This window comes from Astyanax mexicanus, chromosome 13 (assembly GCF_023375975.1).
Source record: "Astyanax mexicanus isolate ESR-SI-001 chromosome 13, AstMex3_surface, whole genome shotgun sequence".
Lineage (NCBI taxonomy): Eukaryota > Metazoa > Chordata > Actinopteri > Characiformes > Acestrorhamphidae > Astyanax > Astyanax mexicanus.
This window is the reverse complement of record NC_064420.1, coordinates 13,754,220-13,778,611: the sequence shown is the minus strand read 5'-3', so window position 1 is coordinate 13,778,611 and position 24,392 is coordinate 13,754,220. Positions and strand designations below refer to the sequence as shown.

General features: G+C 37.9%; 1 protein-coding gene across 2 annotated transcripts in view; it reads right to left on the bottom strand.

The window, feature by feature from the left end:
* The window catches only part of scube3 (signal peptide, CUB domain, EGF-like 3), a 147,964-nt gene that overhangs the window by 79,734 nt on the left and 43,838 nt on the right, over nt 1-24,392 (bottom strand). For both annotated transcript variants that reach the window (XM_022677573.2, XM_022677574.2), the window contains exons 3-4: nt 17,407-17,532; nt 2,086-2,220 (exon numbers count right to left, since the gene is read on the bottom strand). In XM_022677573.2, coding sequence (XP_022533294.2) covers nt 2,086-2,220; nt 17,407-17,532 — 261 coding nt within the window. The remainder of the gene's footprint in view (nt 1-2,085; nt 2,221-17,406; nt 17,533-24,392) is intronic.

The window sequence follows — 24,392 nt, the reverse complement described above, 5'->3', positions numbered from 1 at the left end:
ATCCTGGTCAAAATCTATTTTCATCAGTGTTATTAGTTACTCATATCAGATATAGGCTACAAATAACTAGCTACTGTAATTTAATGACTGTTGCACCAGCACAACATATACTAACAGTAGGTGTCCACTGGCACATAAGCCCAGACACATCTTTTTCATTTCAATGGAGAGAGCCACAGCATGACGTGGTGAATGCTAGGTTGCGTTGAACGCAGCCCCGCCCTCCTGCAAAAAAAGTTCAACAGCGCTCAACTTTATTCAAATGAATCCAGTGGCCACCCTGCGTCTAGCCAATCAGGGAACAGCAGGCTGTGACTTCACACACATACGAGTCTCACACACACAGAACAGCCATCTTTCAAACACAGAAGATAAGCAGAAAATGGCGGAATATGGATTTATAGAACTATAGATTACAGTAAGGTTAATTAAAAACAAAAAAATATTCAAATGTATGGTTGACTACATCTGTTGCTTTCTTTAAATTAAAAAGCGTTACGGACACGCCCACACGCGGCAAGCCGAGTCTGCATGGCAACATGCATTAAAGCGGATACATACCGTAAAAAACACCACCACCATGCCTGTGTAAATGACCCACTGCACTGGCTTTACATGTGTTGGAGTGTCCTAGTGTTGGGGGCATTAGTGATGATGGGGGAGTGGGTGGTGTATTTGCAAATTTGGGACCAAAATGGGATAAAATGGGAAAAAAAAACTAAAAATTAATAAAACTAAAATGCCAAATGTAGACACCAATCATGTCTTATTTAATTGAGTATATTTGTGGTATAGTTGAGGTAAATAAGATATTTTTCACCAAGTTATTCATTTTAAAGTACATGTCTTATGAACAATATGCTAACCACCAAACCATAACTTTTATGACAACACAGGCTGCTCAACAAAAGTTTTGTTGCAACAAGTCGTTTTCCATCTCAAATCAAAAGAAAGACATTGAGATTTACGTCCAACAGGCCTTCCAATCCATCATCCAGCAGAAAACAAAAGATGACATCACAGCCTCTGTCCAGCGTCCCAATGCCCCAAAAGTCCTAACTCCTCCCCCTTTCTATGAGCTATAATAGCAAGCAGATGACTCAGAAAAAAAGCGAAGGACTGAATTAGCCTGAGTCTAATACGCATCATTTGCACATGAAGAAAATATATTACCTCAACACAATTACTGCCAAGAGCCAGTAAAACTGGAAGACAAATTTACGTTGATGTAATATATTTTATTCATGTGGAAACGATGTCGTACTTGAATCAGGTAAATGAAATACATCACTTTTTTCCCCGCTGTAATGGCTCCGTCTTCCTCCGCTCGGGGGAGGGAAGGAGGGGAGAGTGGATTTACCGCTGTTCTAACCGCTCTGTCCAAGAGGTTTTAATCTGGGAGCAATAAAGCTGATATTAACAAGAAATATGGGAGATTAACAAGAGGCATTTATTAGCCCAGATCCATCAGAGTGTAGAGAGAGAGACAGAGAGAGAGACAGACAAAGGGAAAGAGAGAGAAACACAATAATGGCTTTGCTTCTTTCATTATTGGAGGAACAGCGTTTAAAACACACAATCCAGACGTTAGAAACCCTTGAATAACACAACTCTTATGAAAGGCAAACACTGGTGGTTCAGTAGACCAGACAGATCTCAGGACATGAGGCCTGGAGAGAAGCTTGGCTGCTGTGTGTTTGCAATAACATGATCGAAATAAAAAGCAATGCTGCACAATAGACAAGTGAGGCACATTTCAACAAATGAGGCACAAATATTATACTGGGTCATTTATTTACTGGGGAAAATGATCCAATAATATATATTTTTAAGTGGCAAAAGTGAGAGTCAGGTGTTTTCAATCAATGGGAAGACAATCAGGTGTGAGTGGGCAGAGCCTCTTCATTTAAAGAATAGGGATCTAACAAAGTCTGCCAGATAGTAGCACATGTGGCCGCAGGTTATCCTGTACATATTGCTGAGCTGCTTTACTATTTATCTTATAGCCCTAGTTTAAATTGTCTGTCCACCTAAGAGATGGATCAAATGCAGCATTGGTGAATAAGTCCAGATCTGGCTACGCACCTTTGGGCCGCTGGATGCAGGTGTGTTGGTTGTCGGACAGGAAGAATCCCTCTTTGCAGCGACACTCGTAACTCCCCATCATGTTCACACACACCTGCTGGCAGCCTCCGTTACCCTCAGAACACTCGTCCACATCTGCAGGAGGAGAAAATAGAAAGAGTGTTATGAGATGTTGAAAGTAATGACATTTATTGTTCAGGTAGAAGTACAGATACTAGGGTTTAAACCACTTCTGTAGAAGTTGGGGTATCAACTGAAGCTTTTTACTCCAGTAAAACTATAAAAGTACTGGTTTCTAAACAATATAAAGTATAAATGTAAAAGTAATATAAGGGGAAAACATGCCATTAAGGGCAAAAGTTTGGGCTGTGCCACGGGAGCCTGTAGTGCATCACACCCCTCCGCAAAACACATTTTAATTAAAGCCATAATGACTATAATGTTATATTAATATGTTAAAAAATTTAAGAAATTGGGATGCACTAGGCTGCCTGTTACAGCTGCATATGTGCCCACTGAAAATTAATGTATTTTAGTACAATGCAAAATATATTAAAAAAGATTATTTGGGACTTTTGCCTCAGGTTCTCTTGAGACTCTGCATGGATCATCTAATTCTCAAAAAATATTTTCTTTCAAAGTCAAATGAGCGCTGGCTGTTAATCTACACAGAATTCTCTCCTGAAAACTGTTTATGTGGGTGAGTAAACTGCTTCTGTCTATTAACAATAACCTTAGATTCCCAAATTTCTCTAGTACTAAGGCTGGAGAATTAGCCTTAGCCGCTAACTGTTGCTAATGCAACCGTCAGCGCTACACTGAGGGACCCTGAATGTTCCAGAATGCCAGGGTGATATTAGTTAGCGGTTCATTCCACGTAGCTTGTTTTAACATTGTAAACTTGCAGGCTATAGTCCGATATACTCAATTCTGAACAGCGAAAGCGCTAACGCTTAGCACGTTTAGCAGCTAATGCTAATACTGCTCCTGCCTCGGTGCTTAAGAACTGAAAACTAAACTGAAAACGCTGTATAATGCTGTATTTCAGCAGACTGGCATTACTGCTCCTTAAAACCTGACTGGTAAAATTTAGACATAAGATTCCCCGGATTATAATGTGCACTAACGACTTTTGGGGAAATTAAAGGATTTTAAGTGCGCCTTATATTGTGAAAAATATGGTAAGTAAGGTAACGAAGTATTTGCAAATTTTATATCTATGCTTAATTTCACTGACTGGAGAAGCAGTAATTTAATGAAATAATACAGAAAAGTTCAGTGGGTTTCAATTAAAAATAAGCTTGACACAAGTTACACTATATTTTTAAGTAAAATCAATCACATTATATTTTGAGTGTAAAATCCACTCCTAAAACATTTAGTGTGTGAAAAGCAACATAAAGTTGAAGGATCTAGCAGTAGAAGGCTGCATTTCATGGCCATTGCGTCACTGAAGGATACTTTGAATGTGGTTGAGAAACGCAGCAGCCGTTGTATAAATAACTCACAGTGAGAGAGAGCTAAACATGCTAAAGTACAGCCTTTACACAAAGCTTTTTAACACACTGTTACACTCTGTTCCAACTGAAACAATATTCCCCAATAAACCTTCAAAACATACTGAATTTAAATCGACATTGACACTTTCGATCACTTAATACTCTGGACAGGTTTGAACCTTTTATATCAGTTATGAATCCAAAAGTTTGAAAGGGTTCACATCATAGGCCTACAATTAGAATTAGCTATGGCACACTGTTGGTGTAAGTGGATAGAAGAACTCATGTGTCACTTATGTGAAGGATCTGGGATACCTACATGAAACACAGAGAAGAAGAACTGACTGTTTGTTTGTCATACACTGAGTAATCCAACAGCCACAGCTGTAGATATTCAGCGAGCAGTGATGCCCTCCTCATGTCATCCTGTTAGTGCCAGTACTTTTGGCAGATGGCTGCATTACGCAGGACTACATGCATACAGACCATTACGATGACTGGCTATAACATCACATCAATAGAACAGTGCCAAAAACGGCAAAGGTGTCATAAAATGAATCAAAATGGCAGCAGGTCATCTCCTGGGTGTCTGCTGAGAATATTCAAGCTGCATAGGATGGATTATTGCAGGACACTATTGGGAACCTTTATTACTCCATGCCAAGATGTTTGGCCTGCATGTGTAGCACAGTAAAAATGGCGTCTAAATTTGTTATACTTTTTTGTTTCTTATAACCTTCATCTCTTTAAAATAGTGTTATAATCTGACACTTCTGCAGGAGTGCAAAACAAAACATATGAACTAAACTGAAACTCCTGTATAACCCTGTACTTCAGCGGAGTGGCTTTACTGCTTCTTACAACCTGACTGGTAAAATACATACATAAGGTGCACCGGATTATAAGGTGCACCTACGATTTTTGGGAAAATAAAGGATTTTAAGTGTGAAAAATACATTTTTAGTGTGAAAAATACAATATAATATACAAATAAACTTATCTTTTGTGGGTTACCTAGTCTTATCAGGGTTACCTAGGGTTATCAGTCTGTTACTGTTAACCCAGGCAAGAACCCTGGCTTTATCTTTGCCTCTGATGCTTTAAGTCATATTGTAATAAAAAATCAGTCTAAATCTCACATTTAGTCACTTGCCCTTGAGGAACATTTAGTGGTTTATTAATTTGAAACTGTGGAGAAACCCTTAAGGTGGTTTAAGAAACCACTTATACTACTTTAACCATGGCATTAGCTAGGGCTCAGTCTGTCACACAATGCTACCAGTACTCAAAGGGTCAAGGTTAGCATGTGCTTCTCTGAGGAACTATCACAAGACAGGTGAACATTCTCAGAGGTGAACACTGATTTCCAGTTATGCTACATCAAAAAACAGAAAGCCTGCACTGGTTAGCATTGCCCATGCAGAATGATCTAGCAGGTTTAATATCTAGACCAGTCGACGACTGTGAGTCAGGAGTTGCAATCACATACAGTCGATGGTATCGCATAGAGAGAGAATCACATGTACAACCATCAACTTCTGCATGGCATCGCAAGTTCTTAAATGTGTTTAGTTCTTGTGTTCTCATTTCAAAATGTGTGTTTATAGAGCAGTCAAATGAGTCTGCGATTTTCCGAGATGAAAAATTGTGTAATTTTAAAGTGTTGCCAATCAGACATGCAGTGTGAACAGCACAATGACCTCAAGAAGTCCAGTAGTGTGAACCAGGAATAATCCACCCAGTAAGAGGTGGAATCGCCTTGCAGGTTGTCAGGTCAAACATTTGAGCCAACTTCAGGACTATTCTTAACTTAATTCAGACAAAAATTCTTGGAAGCTTCTGGAATGGCTTTCTGGCATGACGCTTTTAACAGACATAGCAACAGTGCTGAAGACAGCCGACTACTGAAGCTTTCTTCTCTTCACCCTCTCTTCTCATGCACCACGCTGGGCCAAAGCGCGGAGACAGACATTTTTATTGGGATTTCTGCAACATTAGCCTCACTCATCATCTCCATTTGTACGGAATAAACGAGTCTCGAGAGAACCAGAATCATTCAAATACTCTAAACATGAATCTGAGAAAGACAGCAAGAAAAATACTGGAGTGGGACATCACTCAGCCTCTTTATTGCTCGCTGGCTTCTCTCAACAAATCGCTACAGCAGATAAACCCACCAAACACACACACACACACACATACACACACACACATCACTGACAAATGGTACTAATTACGTTAAAACACTGACATGTTCACTTGTTCTAGAATGTTCTGTGTAAATGTGTGTGTGTTGAGCGCTCTCTTGGCCATTCCAGAGTGGTGCGTCTCTGTAACGGAGGGTGACGCTGCAACCCAATCCCTGTGGTAGTCTCATACCATCAATACGAGGCTATATACACAAGCTTGCTCTTAATAAGCTGTCATGCGGAACTAATTTGGTGTCTATTTGTCCAGTCTGGGAAGCGTGTAGGATAGGGTTTCCTATTCCGAGCATTCTCAGCCCTAAGCAAGAATAAAAGCTTAGCCTCAAACCTTCGCCTCCCTCTGGAAGCCTCAATCACTGCTGCTCATCTTCATCTGCCCAACACTGGCATACAACACAAGATTTTACAAGATTATACTGTTTAAAGGGACTACAAATTACTGTATATACCACTGATAAAGCATGTCTAATATGGTAGCCTTTAGCCAACATAAATCCACTCTCAGCAGCAGAGAAAGGGTTTTCTTGCCCTTCTATAGTTCAACACTGAAACCAGACCATAAACCATAACTTAAGATGCACATGTATACCTAGGGGAATGTAGCCAGGGGAAAGACTATACATTGACGATGAGCTTCACTGAAAATAGGACAGTATGCCCAGTATGCAGGTAGATGGCCCCAAGAATCAATGGGACAGGGGTAAGATTTATTCATCAAGGTTGCACTGCATAAACCATAAGCCATAACCTAGATGATTGCCATCATGACATTCTTTCTAAACTGGGAGACTGAGAGCCACTACTGGAAATGCTCGCATCACAGTCCCTGGGTGCAATTATCTAAACCCCAAAACAACAAGTACAATCCTTTACATTAGAGAATGTGAGGTGGGACCTTCATGAGCTTGTTGTAAATCTTCTGGTAGGTCCTGATCACGGCATGCCAGGAACACCTTTTGGCTGTGGTCAATTTACATGAGACATATCAGCATCCGGTATAGTGAAAGCCCAACATTATGCTGCAAAATGATGAACATCAACACATCACCAAAACAGCTCTGACCCAATGATAAACAGATTCTTTAGGACATCTCAGAGAGAAAAGCAGAGAGTAAGAGAGAAATTAAAAGAGGATGTCAAGCACAGAAACAAAAATAGAGAGAAGTCTAGCGAGAAAAATATAAAGACAGAGAAAAGGAAGAAGTAGAGACAAATAGAGAGAGAAAAGTACTGAGGAAGAAAGAGAGAAACAGAGGGAGAGGGTGAGAAAGAAAGAGAGTGCGAGAGAAAAGTAGAAAAAGAGATATAGAAAAAAAGGGAGAGAGAAAAGCAGATAGAGACAGAAGTGGAGAGAAAAGTGAAAGCAGGTGATAAGTAGAGAGAAGTAGAGAGAATAAGAAGTGGAGAGAAGGAGAGAGAAAGTGATAAGTATAGAGAGAAGTAGAGAGAGAGAAGCAGAGAAAAAGAGAGTGAAAAGACAGCTGATGTGTAACCGTAAATCAGATTAATTCAGAACGCTGATTATATAAAACATAACAACTGGTTCTATGCATTTGCAAAATTCCACTGTTATAGCTTAAAAATAGTGACCTGTAAAACTGTTTGAAAGCATTCCAAACATTTTCAAACCTTTTCAAACCATTTTCAAATGCATACGCACACTCCGCTCATATAAGTCCTACTATCCTGTGAAATTTAAGGGTTCTTGCTCAAAAGCTGAAGCCAACTTAATCATATTTATTGAAGCACTGGTCATCGCATATCTGGCTAAAATACAGTTTAATGTTATGTATGTGAACAGACATACAAAAAAGTAAAATGGACGATATTACAATGATCAAATACTATTAAGGTAATGTACATTTATTGTATAAGGTGTTGGGTGTACTCCACTGAATGTGAATGTGATTTCTGGTTTCTGTTAGAGTCACTTGACTGTGGCTTTTCTAGCCAGACACCGCCGGTCATGATCATTAGCTTCCACTTCAATCGCTGTCCACTGTTGTTAGTAATGTCCTCTAGGATGTATTCCCAGAAGTTTAGGTTTTATTTACAAACTTTGAAAACTGTCAAAAACTTCAACCTCACTCAAGATAACACCACACAACATACACAGGGCTAGGCAGGTAAAAAAAAACACTTCCCTATCAATTTATAGAAGTTTCCCTTGTGGTGAAATAACAGTTTTATCTTAAATAAACAGAATAAGCTTATTGTCATTACAAGGCTCCTGTCAAATAAATTAGAAAACCATGATAAGAAACTAAAACTGGTTGAATCAACCTGAGAACACACAATAAAAAAGTGGAAATGATTCAGTTTCCTCATAAACAGATGAAAGTAATCAATGAAAATGACCCTTACTGGAACAGTCAGCATGTGTGGAGATCAACGACTTAACGACCGGACGCTAAACGCTAGCGTGGACATTAGCAGATATATAGACAGGCTAAACAGAGTCTTTAAGGGGCCTTGCTCCCAGCAACACTCTCTCTCTCTCTCTCTCTCTCTCTCTCTCTCTCTCTGTTTCTCTCTCTCGCACACTCCTAAATGAGGCGTTGCGGTGGTGGATCATGCATCCTCGTCACTCGGCTCCTGCAGCGGCCTGCGCTGTCTGATGGAGGGGGCCGGAGTCCAAAGCAAATATTTTGAAAAGGAAAGGGATTCTGGCACGGCGCGGACGGGCCGCTCATGTTATTTGCACTTAAAGTTTTTTAAAAATTCTCCCGAGAGGTCAGAAAAAAAAGTCTTAATCAAGTTAAAAGGATCTGCCTTGAAGGATCTGAGCCGAAAAACGACACAACTTCTCTCTCTCACTTCTACACTCTTACTTTCCATCATATGCACTCGTTCACACAGGGTGTTAACCCCCTGTGGAAAGAGAAGGCAGAAAAAAATAACTTATTAAATGGATAAAATTGATTCTAAACACTGATTAGTTTAGTTATGTTTGCCATTGGTGACACTTGAAAACTTCAACAATTCCAGTAATCACGTGTCCAGTGTGATAGTTAAGAAACTCTGGCAGCAAGTTAGTAGAATTTAAGTAGATGCATGTTAAATTCAATAATTATTGTATTTTAACACAGTTGTGTTGAGCAAAGGAGGTAGAGCAAGGTAGAGTGCACTGTAAAAAAATATATGTATATATTCAACTAAACGTGATTTCAGTGAAGTGAAGTCAGCTACACAAAAAATATTAAATTGCACCATAAACTGTAGCAAACAAAATGCCTCAATGAACAATATTAATTTTCTTGTTGAAAGTTAATCTAAATAAATAAACTATGTTTGCAAAATTTACAAACTTAAGTTGAACCCTAGTTAAGGCCAAGTTTACTACTTTGCACATGCTCAGTTTGACCCTTTAGTAGAACATCTCAACTAAAGATTTTAAGTTGGCACAATTGGATGTAGTTTTCTTCAGAGCTTAGACACTTGAGTTGGCCTCAAAACTTAAAACTCTAGTACAGTAAGTTGCCTTAAAATGTTAAGTTTTCACAACTTTTTAATTTTTACAATGTGAGGTAAAGCAAGGCAGAATAAGGTAGAGGTCAAAACACAGATTAATCTTCTTATCCTTGTAAAAATGTGTCACAGTGTAGTCTTTCCCCCCAAACTACCTTCCGCTACCTAGCAAATTACTACTTTCTCTGCAGCTGGATTTATCAGCACAGACACTTAAAGCAGGATTATACTATAATAATTTGTGAAGACGTTAATTGATAGATTAAGTTACATAAATAATATAAAATATTTACTGAGTAAATGTGCTTCAGATTACTTGGATAAACAAATAGAACTTATTTGAGATGATATAAAATGTATGCAGTGAAAAAAGTGTAACAACTATGTCTAATGAAAAATGTATGATTTCTGGTTCAAACCTGTTTTTTTCTCAGTTTGCCTGAAAGCAAATCCATTCCCTATTAAAAAAAAATAATTCAATTTTTCTGTCAGTCAGTCTCACATTCTTCCCATTGGTTCTATTTAATTCGCTGTGTAAAATAGGGGAAATCATTCGAAAAAGAGGTGAACGTTGTGATTTTGAGTTGGACAAATTTGTGATTTTGTTTAATGATTTAATAATCTTGTAGTGGGAAGTTGTGGCACAAAATGCTGTGTTGTTTTACAATGTATTGTGTAAAAACTTCAAAAATAACTCTCAATATTGGTGCATAATGTTGTGGAATCAGTGCAATACTGTTATGAGGTAATGCTGATCTGTCTGTCACAGATAAGATTCTTTATTCAAAGATTCTTTGGTCGTGATTGGCAGCAATAAAGGGTGAAAGCTGATCTGGGATCAGAGCTGTATATCAGAGATAACAGTCGGGTGGAGCTGCGTGAGCACCGGCTGTGAGGTTCACTGTCAGCTTTAGATTTGCGTGTCGATGTAACACTGACGTTTCTACCCAGTTCTTCAGTTTCCATGCTGGAGTTCATCCACCCTGACGGGTCTGAGAGTTCATGACACAGAGCCTGAGGAACTGAATTGCTTCATCAGAGTAAATAAGTAAACAGACTTACATTCCAATCCATTATGCTGTAGTTATACACTGCTGGTCAGAAGTATTTGGACAGCAGTGAAGAAATTTCACTGCTCACTAAACTATTCAATCACCATTATTACAGAAGACTTGGTACCACTTTAAAATAAGACTACCTTTATAAAGGGTTTATAAATGGTTTACAATTAGTTTATTAATGGTTACTAATTAGGTTGTAAATGCCTTACAAATCATTAATAATCAGTTATAACACATACGTAGAAAGAGCAACAATATAAATGGCTGTGGGTTCACTATTTGACAGACATCAGGTCATAGTCGCCCTTTCTACGTATGTGATATAACTGATTATTAATGATTGTTAAGGCATTTACAACCTAATTAGTAACCATTAATAAACTAATTGTAAACCATTTATAAACCCTTTATAAAGGTAGTCTTATTTTAAAGTGGTACCGAAGACTTATTACCAGTTAAGTACCAGTCCTGCCACCATTCAGTAATTTTACTAGAATAGCATCAGCACCAGTTTATTACCAGTACTTCCACCATTTACAGTGATGTGAAATAGGGGTGGGCGATATGGCCATAAAATAATATCACGATATTTCATGGTATTATCACGATAACGATACTTTAGGTGATATAACAAAAAAAAAACTTCTGTAACAAAACAAAACTTACATTTTATTATTGTATTCGATATGATATTGCACACCTCTAACTAAGATATTAAAAAAAAACAAGAATTTAAGCAGATTTGTAACAGAAGTCAATGATTCAGAATGTCATGATACTACTAATAATAATAATGCACTCCAAATATCTATATATATCCAGGATTAAAGTAAAATAAATTATACTAAACATATATAATCTGTCTCTAGTAGATATTTAATAGAAAATGAGAACAGTTTTTGCTTAAAACAGCCAAAAAAATTGTACCCTGATGTGATAATTAGGGGTGAGTGATATGGCACGATATTTCAGGATATAATATCGTTCACGATATTCAAAAATGTTGGCGATATTATCGCATCCGATACGATATGGCACACCTCTAATGTGAAAGTGTTTTCCCCCTTCTTGTTCTTAATTTTTTGCATATTTGTCATTTCTAAATGTTTCAGGGGAGGGAGTGTTATCGTGAATAACATCACGGCTGTGTTCTATTGCTTTTATACAACAGTTTTTTTTACAAAATGAATAAACAAAATAAAAGGCCCTTGAAAAATTGATAATGAATATGCTTTAATACTGACTGTGCCTTCTGCCAAAAAGTAGTTCCACAACAAGTGAACTGTAACAGAACTGTAGTTAAAAAACGGCGTACGGTTTATATATTAACTTAAAATCAAAATTGGGTATTAAGAAATAAAGCTGAAACTCTCCTTTGCTGCTCATCTTTGTGTGAAAGCTGCTTGTTTGTGAGCATTTCTGCCTGTTTGCTGGGTGGTGTTGGTTAGCTAGCTATGCCGGCTGGACTGTAGTTAGGTTAGTGCTGCTTGCTTTAGCTCAGCATCAGCTTAGCTTAGATGGTTACCGTTTTCCGGCTGTCAGAATGCGGCCGAGGTGACTGATGGATTTTATTTCTATTTTTTTTTTTCACAAAAGAAGAGCCAGCGCGGCGGGCGCTAGCCTGTGCTAAAGCTAATGCTGCTGCTGCTGGTCGAGGCAATGAATCAAAAATGTTTTGTGTGTATATGCCGTTACTCTGCAGCGCATCCGCAGGGTGATAGAGATTTAGTGTGAGAAGGCCGTGCTGTTATTACAAATATCAGCAAGGTTAGAACACTTCTCAACCAATCAGATTGTGAGGTCAAAACTTGATATCAATGTAAATATTACTCAAAGACAACACAAGTAAACACAAAATGCAGGGGAAAAAAAACTCCAAAGTCTTCACTTAGTTTTTCTTCAACCCTTCAGAGGTGGACTTGTTGGTGTTTTTTTGGATCATTGTCCTGCTGCAGCGTGTTTTCCCAAACGTCTTGGGGATCATGAAGATTTTCTGGCAAAATTGAAACAAGCCTTAATGTTCTTTTTGCTCAGCAGTGGTTTTCATCTTCGTCTTTGTCTCTGTGCTTTTTCCAGACTGATAGATCTCAATGAGATCTTTCTCATTTGTTCCTGAATTTCTTTGGATATTGGCATGATGTCTAGCTTTGAGTATCTTTTGGTCTGATTTGATTTGTCTGGCAGGTCCTCTTTAAGTGATTTCTTGATTGAGGACAGGTGTGACAGTAATCAGGCCTGGGTGTGGCTAGAGAAATTGAACTCAGTTGTGATAAACCATAGTTAAGTTATGTTTTAACTTGGGGCCAAACACTTTTTCAAAGAGTGGGTAGAGGACGTGTTCCAAAGACTAATAAAGGCATAAGAAGGATAGAGATTGTATTTTTAGGATGTTAATGTTGATAAATATTGTATAAATTGGTTTCAAATATACCCATATAAAAGATATATTGCCCAGCTCTACTTCTCAGCCATTGATTATTTGTGAATTTTCTACATCTAAGTGGTGTAAAACAATAGATATTGTCCAAAACAGAGTACATTTCTGTCAAAATGACCCTCGGGTCAACATAAAAGGTTCTTCCTCATCTAAAGCCCAACCCAACATCTCAGGCTACGTCCACATTACCAGGCTGAAGTTATCCAAATCTGATTTTTTTCATGGCTGTGTGAACATGCCAAATTAGATTTTTTAGATCAGATCTGAGTCACTTTTATATGCAGTCCTAAATTGGATATGTATACGATCCATGAATGTAAATGGTCTTTTTTATGTGTGTGCTCTATGTGCTACTTTCTTGTACCCACACATCTCTTGGTGCAGCTGTGCAACTATAGCTACAAAAACAGCAAAAGCAAACCCCCTGGTCTTTTTTCACCTCCTCGACCTGAGCATGAACTTCAGACCAGCTGTTTACTGTTTCTCCACTCCAGCAAAAGATGCTCCACATATAAGCTGCTAAAGCATCCATTTCCCTTTATAAACTACGAGTCGTCTCTCTAATATGAGTTTTTTTTTGTTGTTGGTGAAGAAGGCGATGTTTATACATATATCAATGTGCAGATGTGAGATGTTTCATGGACAGATTCGTTCACATTACACACCGATACAGATCACTTACATTTCTGAATGTGCACCGTCAAGATCTGAGCAAAAAAAAATTTGAGCAATGTGGCTTGTAATGTGAACGTAGCCTTAGTCACATGGGCAAGGCCCCTCATTAGTGTGTTTGTGCTTTTAATTTGCCGGCTTTTAAGAGGCTACACGGCCTTCAGCACGCCCGTGAACCAGGAGAAGGTCCACAAATATTTAGCCGAGCACCTCTACTGGGAAGGCAAGCAGAAATAATCACAAGAATAAACATTTCACCGCTTTAACCAGGCTTTCAACTGCTACTGGAGGAACGAGGCGAGCAGGCTCCACAGGAGACAGACCCCGTCACAGATCTGACCTAGGCTTAGCTTCCTCAACACTAATCCACAGCTTCACCCTAAAAAAGAGAAACTATTTTTTAGCTTTTTTTTTTAAACCAGCTCCAGGGAAGGGCATGGGTAAAGCCAAATCCAAACAAACAGAATAAAGTCTTTCCTGACAAGATTAAAGGATTTTTCTCTTTTCCTCTTTCCACCGAAAAAAAAAAGGCCCATGGAAACGAGGAGTCAGCGAGGTCTTTTATTTTTAGCCTGCTTTCAGCTCAAAACAGCCAGAGCTTTACACAAGCTCAATTTAAACCAGTCCAGGACTTTTATCTTTATAAATCACAAATAAATCATCATCATCAGCGATACTGTAATGAATAAATTCACTTTACTTTTCATATATAAGCAATATCAATATAAGCAATTAGTTCTTACATAATTTAAAAAAGAAATTTTAAGGTTAGAAATGGTAGGAAACAGCACAGTTTTGAGGGATCAAATGTGCAAACTAATGTTAAACTAATTTACATTTTAAGGCAATAAAAACTAGCCGGCACAATACAAGGTGTGTGAAATCAATATAAAACAAGTTGATTTTATATATGTTAAGTTTAAGAAAGACAAGCATCTCCCTTCAACCTAGCAAACAGCTTTACTATTAAACAAGGTGCAATAATATCCTCCTTGGTGCATTGTCAGGACAGTAGACAGGTGCTCTGAGAGTAAATCACTTAGCATAATAAAATGAGCATCAGAACACTAACAGGATCCTCCACTTGAGAGTGCATTAATCAGCCTATTACAGTGAGAATCAGAACACTACTTTTCACATTTTGGAATTAATTGTTACATGAACATATATTTTGTTTTCTATACAACTTTTTTAAAACCACTGGCATTTGAGGCAGTCTATTTTTTTTATCACACCTTACTACTGATGCCCCTTTTAAAAATACACGATTCAACCCAGTACAGTAAGTATTTAAACAGTAACTGGATACCCCTCTTGAGAGTCTATCATTCAACCCAATACAGAAAATATCAGAACAGTAGCTGGATTCTCTTTTTGAGAGTGCATCACTCAGCCCAGTACAGTCAGCATTTATACAACTTTTCCAAAATCACTGGCATTTGAGCCATTCTAGTTTTTTTTTTTTTTTATCACACCTCACTACTGATACACCTCTCAAAAGTACACGACTTAACCCAGAACAGTAACTGGATACCCCTCTTGAGAGTCAATCACTCAACCCGATACAGAGAATTTCAGAACAGTATTGTTATCACATTAGCAGCAGCATTTTTATAAAGATTGAAAAGGCCGTAGAATCCTTTTCAAAAGCAGGTAAAAGTTCACGTAAATCTTAAGATGAAATGAGAAAGAAAGAGAAAGTGACAGAGAAGAAAACAGAGCTAAATGGTCAGCTTGTTTATTCAGAATCAGCTTGTTTATTCTGTCTTGTGGCCAGTAGTTCAAATGTGAAGAACAGAAACGGTTGGGCTGTAAGAGTAAGCACAGCCAGAGCAGAACAGAACAACCATCACACACTCGTGATATCAAAGAAAGCTGTAGGTGGGCCGGGAGGATCCAGAGACAGCCAATTACACACCTGCCTGCACCGTAACAGCCCATCCATACAGCCCTTCAAACGATCCACACCAGACCCAATGGGGCTAAATGAACTGGAACAAAGCATCATGTGAAGGAGTGTGTGTGAGCATGAGTGTTTGTGTGTGTGTGTATGGCGGGGAGAGATGGAGCGAGAGATTGCAGGAGAGAGCACTTCGCATCCTTTCAGGTGAATATTAGATTACTTTGTGTGGATGAGAACAGGCTGATAAAGATCAGGGTGATCAGAGCTTTTAAAGTAGCACGGCAAGCCTCTACCTGCATACCTGAAGCTTCTACACCAATCATATATTTTACATTAACAAAATCACTGTCAAATGTAACATAAACAATACAGCATATTACTACAGCAGCCACTATCTGTTTAATATTCTGTCAAACTAACCATTACATTTAAACAAGTAAAAAAGGAGATACAGTATTCACCCAAAAAGACAGTTTCAATCTTCTAGTGAAATTACAAAATAATATTTGAATTCTTACAGATTTATTTATTTATTTGTTTTTGTCCTGCTTACATTTTTTAGATTATCAATCAAACTTTAATATCAGACACAGATAACCTAAATAAATATAAAAATCACTTTTTTAATTATTTTTAAATTATTAAAAAAATATTCAAACAAACATGACCCTATGTGAAAAAGTAATAATTCAATAATAAGAAAGAGACAATAATAAGGAAAATGGAATCCATGGGAGAGTTCCATTGCAAAAAAACACCGCTGACCAAAAGGAACACAACGACCCATCTCACATTTGCCAAAAAACATCCTAAAGATCCCCAGATTCCTGTGGACTGACATGCCAAAAATGGAACTTTTTGGAAGGTGTGTCCCGTTACATCTGGCGTAAAACTAAAACATAATTTCAGAAAAAAGACTATCATACTGAATGTAAAACATGGTGGTGGTAGTGTGATGGTCTGGAGCTGCTTTGCTGCTTCAGGGCCCTGACAACGTGTTGCAATTGATGAAACCAGGAATTCTGCTGTTTATCAGACAATCCTGAAGGACAATGTCCAGACATCAGTTTCTGACCTTAAGCTCAGGCTTACTTGTGTTCCGCAGCAGGACACTGACCCAAAGCACACCAGGAAGTTGTAAAATGAAGGTTTTGGGGTCTTTGGACCTAGTCACAATCTGATTAAGGTAACATGGCATGTTTTTAAACAGGCGTTTATGCTCAAAAACCCTCCAATGTGTCTTAAAATGACTAAAACAATTGTGCAAAGAAAAGTGGTGCCAAAATTCTTCCACAGAGATGTGAAAGACTCATTGCCAGTTATTGGTAAAGCCTTATTGCTGTTGTTGCTGCCAAGGGTGGCTCAACCAAGTAATTAGATTTAGGAGGTAAATACTTTTCACACAGGGCTAGGTTGATTTAAACATATTGTTTAAAACTACTTTTTATATTTACTTAAGTTATATTTGTCTAATATTAAAATGTGTTTGGTAATCTGAAAAAAAATGTAGGTATGGTAAAAAAGCAAAAACAAAATAAATCTGTAGGGGGCAAATAGTTGTTCCTTTTTTTACTGTAGGTCATATTACAGTGTTTACTTCAGTGTTAGGATTATTTCCTTCAGTGGTGGCACTTAATTTTACTGGATTTCAAAATGCTCTGATTTAATTATCTAGCCATCACTGTTTGGCTACTTGACCAATTCCACTCTTCAGTTCATATTTTTATACTTGCCTAGGTTTCCTGCTTTAGCACATTAACTTCAATAGCTTATAGTTCAGTTGCTGCCTTAAATGTAGATTCTATTCCTTGATATATACAGCACTGCTCCCAGAGTCAAAACAGCTTTCATACATAGCCAAAAAAACTGAATTCACTGAGCATTAGCTATCAACATGCTGGTTCCACTAGTGGCTTCAGGAGTTCTACTGTCAGAGACCATTCTTTCCAGGTACGCTAAGTATCTGCAATTTATTTGTTTATCCAGAAACAAGACGCATACTCACACAGAACATAACATTATGACCAATTAAGGTGAAGTTAGATAGAACTGTAAATGCAGTATATGGACTTACCCAGACAGTTATGGCCATCGTGGGCTAGACGGAAGCCATCGTAACAGGTGCATCTGTAGTTCCCTGGGATGTTGATGCAATCGTGGACACATCCTCCATTATAATCAGTTGCACACTCATCAATATCTGCAGAAAAAAACAAAAAAACAAAACCTGAATGCTCTGGTTCTAGTTTTATATCACTTAGTACCACTAAATCACAATCATGTTGTGCCTCTAATTTGCATAATGGGCAAATGACCCACTCCTAGCTCACCCTTACTGTGTAGTTTCACTGGAATCATTATTAAACATTTTTAACAAAAGTGTTACACTACAGTTTGAAACAGGGCTGCAAAACATATAGTCTTAGCATTGTCATCACTGGATGTGCAATGTTATGAGATAAATCAAACACATAGTGCTCCAACTTGATAGCATGATACAAAAAAACTATTGGAACTATTCTAATTTTCTATGATAAATCCTCTCAGTATCATTTTTAATCCCAATATTCAAACAAAATGAATCATTTAGCTGAATCCTGAATCCCAGTCAAGCAGCTTGCCATCAGCTGCCGGAGCCCAGAGAGAGCACAACTAGCCTTGCTCTCTCTGGGTGTGTAGATGGTGCTCTTTCCCCTCATAACTCCTAGGGTGATGTTGATCAGCACAAGGCGTCTGTGAGCTGATGTATCAGAACCGAGTCACTGCACTTTCCTCCGAGTGAGCTGTGATGCTACTCTGCAATGCTACATCAGCAGCAGTTTGAAAAGAGGCGGTGGCTGACTTCACATGTATCGGAGAAAGCATGTGCTTAATTAATTTAATTAATAACATAATTTTTCAGTAGAAATGTTTCATTCTTTTCACACTTATTAAGATCGGCAAATTTTTCTAATGCAAAATATACTGCAAAATAATAAATGATCTCAACGTCAATTTTTTTATATTATGCAACCCTAGTTTGATACAACCTCAACACCACCATAAGCAGCTGAGCAGCAGTTCCCAGCTCAGTCCTCCATGGTCTGGAGCTCGACCTCGGCCTGCTCGATAAGAAGAAACCCACCAGCTGAAACAACACATCAGACTCTCTGAGCGTTCTGCTCCACTGGGGTGGGTGTGAAAGGGGGGGTTGTAGAGGTGGCCGGGGTCAGGAGATGCAGGCCACCCCCTCTCGTTTGCCGCCCAATTGGGCACTAATTACCCAGACTCCCCTGCTGCTCTTTATGGTGCTCAGTGCTGAGTGGCAGCAGACAGGGATCGTCGAAAATTCATCTGCGGCTGGAGGGGAAACTCCTCATGCCTTTTTTTTTTTTTAACAAGCACGTTCCCGCGGTTCTTTCTGCTTCAGCGGACGAGAGGAAACCCTAAACCCCGGCCGGGGGTTCATAAAAACATAAAGACGTGGTTTACACTGCATTTCTTACGCGTACCCTACAAGCAGGAATGGACTGTCAGTGGAATTAGTGATACATACAGCGAAACAGATCTTTAACTGATGTCACAGAAGAACCACCTTTAATTTCATACCACCATAATTTCAACAAAATTGCAATGCTTGTAATAAAGATGTGTGATTGGGAAGAACCTTCACATGTTTTAATGTAGTTACATGTAGTAAGTTTGGACACACTTTAAATTCAGTGGTTCTAATGATTTAAAAACTTATGAACTATGAAAAAACATATGAAATTATTTAGCAAACAGGTTAAACAGTCTTAAACATACGAAACAAAATAATATGTTTTACATTGTAGAGTCTTCAATGTAGCACCTCTTGCTTAGATGACAGCTTTGTACACCTTGATTTTTTTTTCACCTGGAGTCACCTGGAATTCAGGCTTTCAGTTAACAGCTGTGCTGAACTTGTCAAGAGTTAATTACTTACAATTCTTGCCTCTTAATATGTTTGAGAGCATCAGTTGTGCTTTTAATTCACATTATGGCAAGAATTATGAATTTTCAAAAACTTTAAAAGTATCCATAAGTGCAGTCGCAAAAAGCATCAAAAAAGTTATGATAAAACTGGTACTCCCCACCCCAGGAAAGTAAGAGCAAGAGTTACCTCTGTTGCACAGGGTAAGTTCATCAGAGTTACCAGCTTCAGAAACTGCAGGTTAACAGCACCCCTGAAAAGAGCCAATTAAATACCTCAAAGAGTATTTTAGTTTGTAATGATGAATTATGTGTTCCTTTACAGTCTGGATGACTTCAGTATTCACAATATCTACAATGTAGGAACAAACATTTAAAAATAAAAACATTGAATGAGAAGATGTGTCCAAACGTATGATTTTTACCACAATTTGGTAATAGTTAAAGACCAGCGCTGGAACAAAAAGTAACAATTTAGTAGCAATATCATTACCATGTAGTACGACAACGTAGTATTGCCACTCGCTATTGTGTAATCACTTGATGTATTAACTAGTACTAGTTTAGTACCAGTGTCACCGCCAAAATTGGCGATATATTTGGAGTTTGGAGTTTAGGACCAGCATTGCTACCAGTATTATTAGTTTAGTACCAACACTATCTGTTCCACCTAAACAAACACAAGTTTAATACCAGTTTTGCCATCATTTAATAACAGGTTTTTCTTTGGCAACTGTCGTAGCACCCAATTGTGTTTTTAAGCGTATAAGTGCAAGTTTAGAATGGTATGTTCCGTAAGAACCACTCCCAGATCCGCACGGTCATTTCTGGAAAATCAGCATTGTTTGTTTGGAGAAGAGGCATTTTACTCCATTATTCCTAGACTCCAGGCACACCTTTAAATATATATCTATAACAATAACGTCTGTTCCGTAACAACAGGTCAGTGCAGTCCAGTTCAACAGAACAGAGACTTCCAGTCACCACTCTGTTCCCCTCATTCATTACAATCACACTGTTTACGCATCATTACGCTCCACAGCAGACAGTCGCAGCTGCTGAAAATTATATCATTTCTGTATCCAAGAATAACGGCAAACATGAAGTAACGCAGGGGGCAGTAACGCTGAATGAGAAAACAGACTGCCTGGGTTAACCTAAAGCTCTTATTCTAGAACTAGGTTACTGTCTATTCTGCCTTTTCTCTTCACTATATCTTCCAATATTCCTAACATTCATGCTGCATTTCTTTTCAGAGCTGTATATTTATATATACAGCTCTGGAAAAAAAAATAAGAGACCACTTGAAAATGAAGAGCTTCTTTCATTTTTCCAAATTGAAAATCTCTGGAATATAATCAAGAGGAAGTTGAATAATCACAAGCCATCAAACGAAGACGAACTGCTTGAATTTTTACACCAGGAGTGGCGTAAAATTATCCAAAAGCAGTGTGCAAGACTGGTGGAGGAGAACATGCCAAGATGCATGAAAACTGTGATAAAAAAAAAAAAAACGGGTTATTCCACCAAATATTGATTTTTGAACTCTTAAAACTTTATGAATATGAACTTGTTTTCTTTAGTCAATAAAATTGGATATTTCTAAACATCACTCAACTACTCTGATTTAGCTGAATACATATATGAGCACATACATATATCATCAATTGAGAAGGAGTTATAGAAGAAGCAGAAATACCTTTTCAAACTCTTTGAACGTGCAAGTCTAATTTATCAGCATAAAATATTTTTTTTGTTGAATTTGCTTGTTTTAACCAAATTCTGCAAGGAGTATATCTTTGAAAATGATTGTACATTAATAATAATAATAAAATAAAGAACTCTGCACTGGCTTGTGGAGGATAAGGCTCGGATCCTCGGTTGTGTTCTCTTCCTCAGAGAGCTGAAACGGGACACAAGCACAAACGTGTGTGAAAAGCCGACCAAACAGCTCAGCTTCCCCACAGCCAGCGTGTCCTCGCTTAAAGGGCTTTAGAGGCTGATCCTGGGGCAGCAAGAGGCGAAATTCCACCACAGGATAAATATTCCTAAACTCACTCTTACTTCAGTCCTTCGCCCGGGGTTTGTGGATATTACAGAGCAATGTTTTGGAGCTCCAAACTTTCCACAAATTTTCAAACACTCATCATGTCTATCTGCACCAGTTAGAGCACAGTGTGTCACACAAAAATGGATCTTTGAATTTGAATAATTTCATTTTAAAGAATGAGAAGGTTCTTTGATTTGTCATTTAAATTGTGATTCAGCGATACTCAATACAGCCTACAACATCAAAGCCAGGTAGTTCATCTCAATAAACAATCTACAAGTTTACTAAAGAGTAGTAAACTAAAACTAATGGGGTACTAAAATGTCACATTGTCCTAAATATTCAGTCATCCAGGTCATTAAAAAGAATGCAACTGCAGAACAAATATACATATTTTTTTATTATACCCATCTATATTCACGAGTAGCGTAATTGAGACCTCTATTGATTGGTCTTAATATATCAAAATATATCATGATAGGAAATTACACAAATGACATAAATTTGCTAATTATTTTTTACTGTGCAAGTATAGACATCCATTATGGGAATTTTTGGCTGTTTTGTGTTTTTTATTTTGTTCATATCTATATTTAAATTATATCACATTGGCTAATATTAAGTCATATATTGTGATATACATTTTTAGCCATATCGTCCAGCCCTACTTGATCTGTATCTCTTGTTAGATGATGGACAGTCATAAGTCATATAAGAGTTAAGACATATAACTGCACATAACTACACAACTTTAAATAACACTGCCTCTGCTATTTTGCTGCTATGAGGCAATTTCTGCAAATAGTTGTACGTTTTGAATTAATGCTAGTTCCAAAATGTAAAACTCTATTAACAAATTCTCCTACTTACTCCTAGACCCCCTAAATCAAAGATTCAGCCCCCTGTTCATAAATCTCTACTGACGCCCTGTATACCTCCATCACTTGTTGGCTACATTAGCCTCGTAGCTTTAGTGCAGAACTGAAGAACCTCAAATATGCCTTGGCTGATCAACTGTATTTGGGTTATGGAGGAAATTGTGTAAATTATATTTTTGGCCAAACTATTTCTTTCAAAAACAAACAGACTTTTACTCAACACTGATGTCTCCTTTATAACCTTCGTAATCCTGTGGCGGGCAGCCATCAGTAACAGAGGGCCAAGAAGCATGAGAAAGGAATGAGGGGAGAAATGGTGACAGGGTGGAAAAGAGACTGGGACATTCAGTGATGAAGCAGCGGCACACGAGCATTTATCTATCTTTCTTTCAGAATAACTTAATTAACTTAATTAAGAGCTATATGGCTTGTTTGAATTTTTGGCCTATTAAGCTTTTAAAGTGCCAAAACTACAAAAAAAAAAGAAAACGTATTCTGTAAATACTATAATACTTGAAAACACAACACTGTGCAAAACTGTGCAAGTATGAGGGAGAGAGCGAGTGGTTGAGAGACAGAGTGAGCGAGAGAAAAACAGAGACAGCAGAAATGAGAACGAGCGAGCAAAAAAGAGAGACAGCGCGAGTGTGGGAGAGACAAAACAAATGAGAGCGAGTGAGCAAGAGAGAGATAGCACAAGTACCTGAGAGATTTTAGCAGTGTTGTGTGGACAATTTGATCAGCTTTTCTGCACATGCTTTGTGTTTTTGTGCGACAGGGCAGCGTGCGGGTTGTTTTTACCACTTTGCATGAGCTCTCCGTGTTTAGAAAATAAGCATAGAATTTTTTTAGATCTTACGGTACTCTGTAGTACCGAGACGTTTCGATCGATGCCTTTTAGGTATCGAATTTTGATACCCAGTCCTAGTTTTGGCTGAAATGTAGCTTCATAAAGGCCAGCTTAAGAAAAACATTTGACTCCTCAAACCTTGTCCCAAAAATCAGTAGAAGTAGTGCTGGGCGGTATGGCCAAAAATGCCTATCACAGTATTTTTCAACATTCTGACAGTTTCACGGTGTATCACAATATATTATTATTTTTTATTACTCTTATTTTTTGCATGACTGGGCTTTAATATAGGTTTGTGATAAATAAATGTTTATAAAACACTAAGGCTTTAAATTAATGCTTTTTGATTAGTATAGGGTTTACTTTGTCCCAGAAAATATATAAACAATATATGAAAAAATCTGACTTTATTATCAGAAAAAAAGGTAAAGAATGTAAACAATAGACCTTAAAACGAGATAAGTCAACAACTTTAACACGGCTTTCTTTACAAAATTAAATATTGTAATAAATAGTTCCATAAACACTATAAACAAACCTAAAATATTCAATGTTTAAGTATTCAAAGGGAAGTTCTATTGCACAAGTGTTATAGTTTCTGCTCTATTTTACTGGGATAAAAACACTCATACAGTGAGAAACAGCAGCAGGAGGTTTTTCTGATTTCTCTGCAGGACAGAGCTAGAACAATGTTTGATTCTCTTCTTTGACGGTGCTGTTCCACACGGTGCTCTGCAGCGCCCTCTAGCGGTATGGAGGTATGAGAGAAACACATACCGGTTCAAGTTCACCCCAGCACTAAGTAGAAGCAACAATTATGATCACTGTACTGTTCACACTACACACTACACGACTAATAAGTGACATGGGGTCATGAATCAAACAGTCTTTCACCAAGCACAAGACATTTATTTTCTAGATATTTGTTGGGGGTTTGCTAAGCATTAGCAAATCATGCAGCATGAACCAGGCTTAAGCAGACTAACAAAAAATAAATTAAATATTTCCAATGTTCATAATGTTATAAACAGGTAGCAAATAGAAAGGGCAGTGAATGGGGGACTTTAGGTCTGGAAAACCAAGAACTTTCTCAGGTAATTGCTTGTAGTACCGCTAGAAAATCAATCCAAAACTCTGCCTGACCACAGAAGACAATGATAAAACTCCCACAGGAAGGTAGCCTGTGGGGAATGACTACACAGTGATGATAAGTGAGGAGGGGGAACAATATGCCCAACGTGTAAATAAATGGTGCCTGGAGCCATTAGAAAACGTGTGAGTTTTGCTCATATAGGTTGCACTGACCAAACATTAGGATCAACCTAAACTAAAACAACTCGACTAGTTCA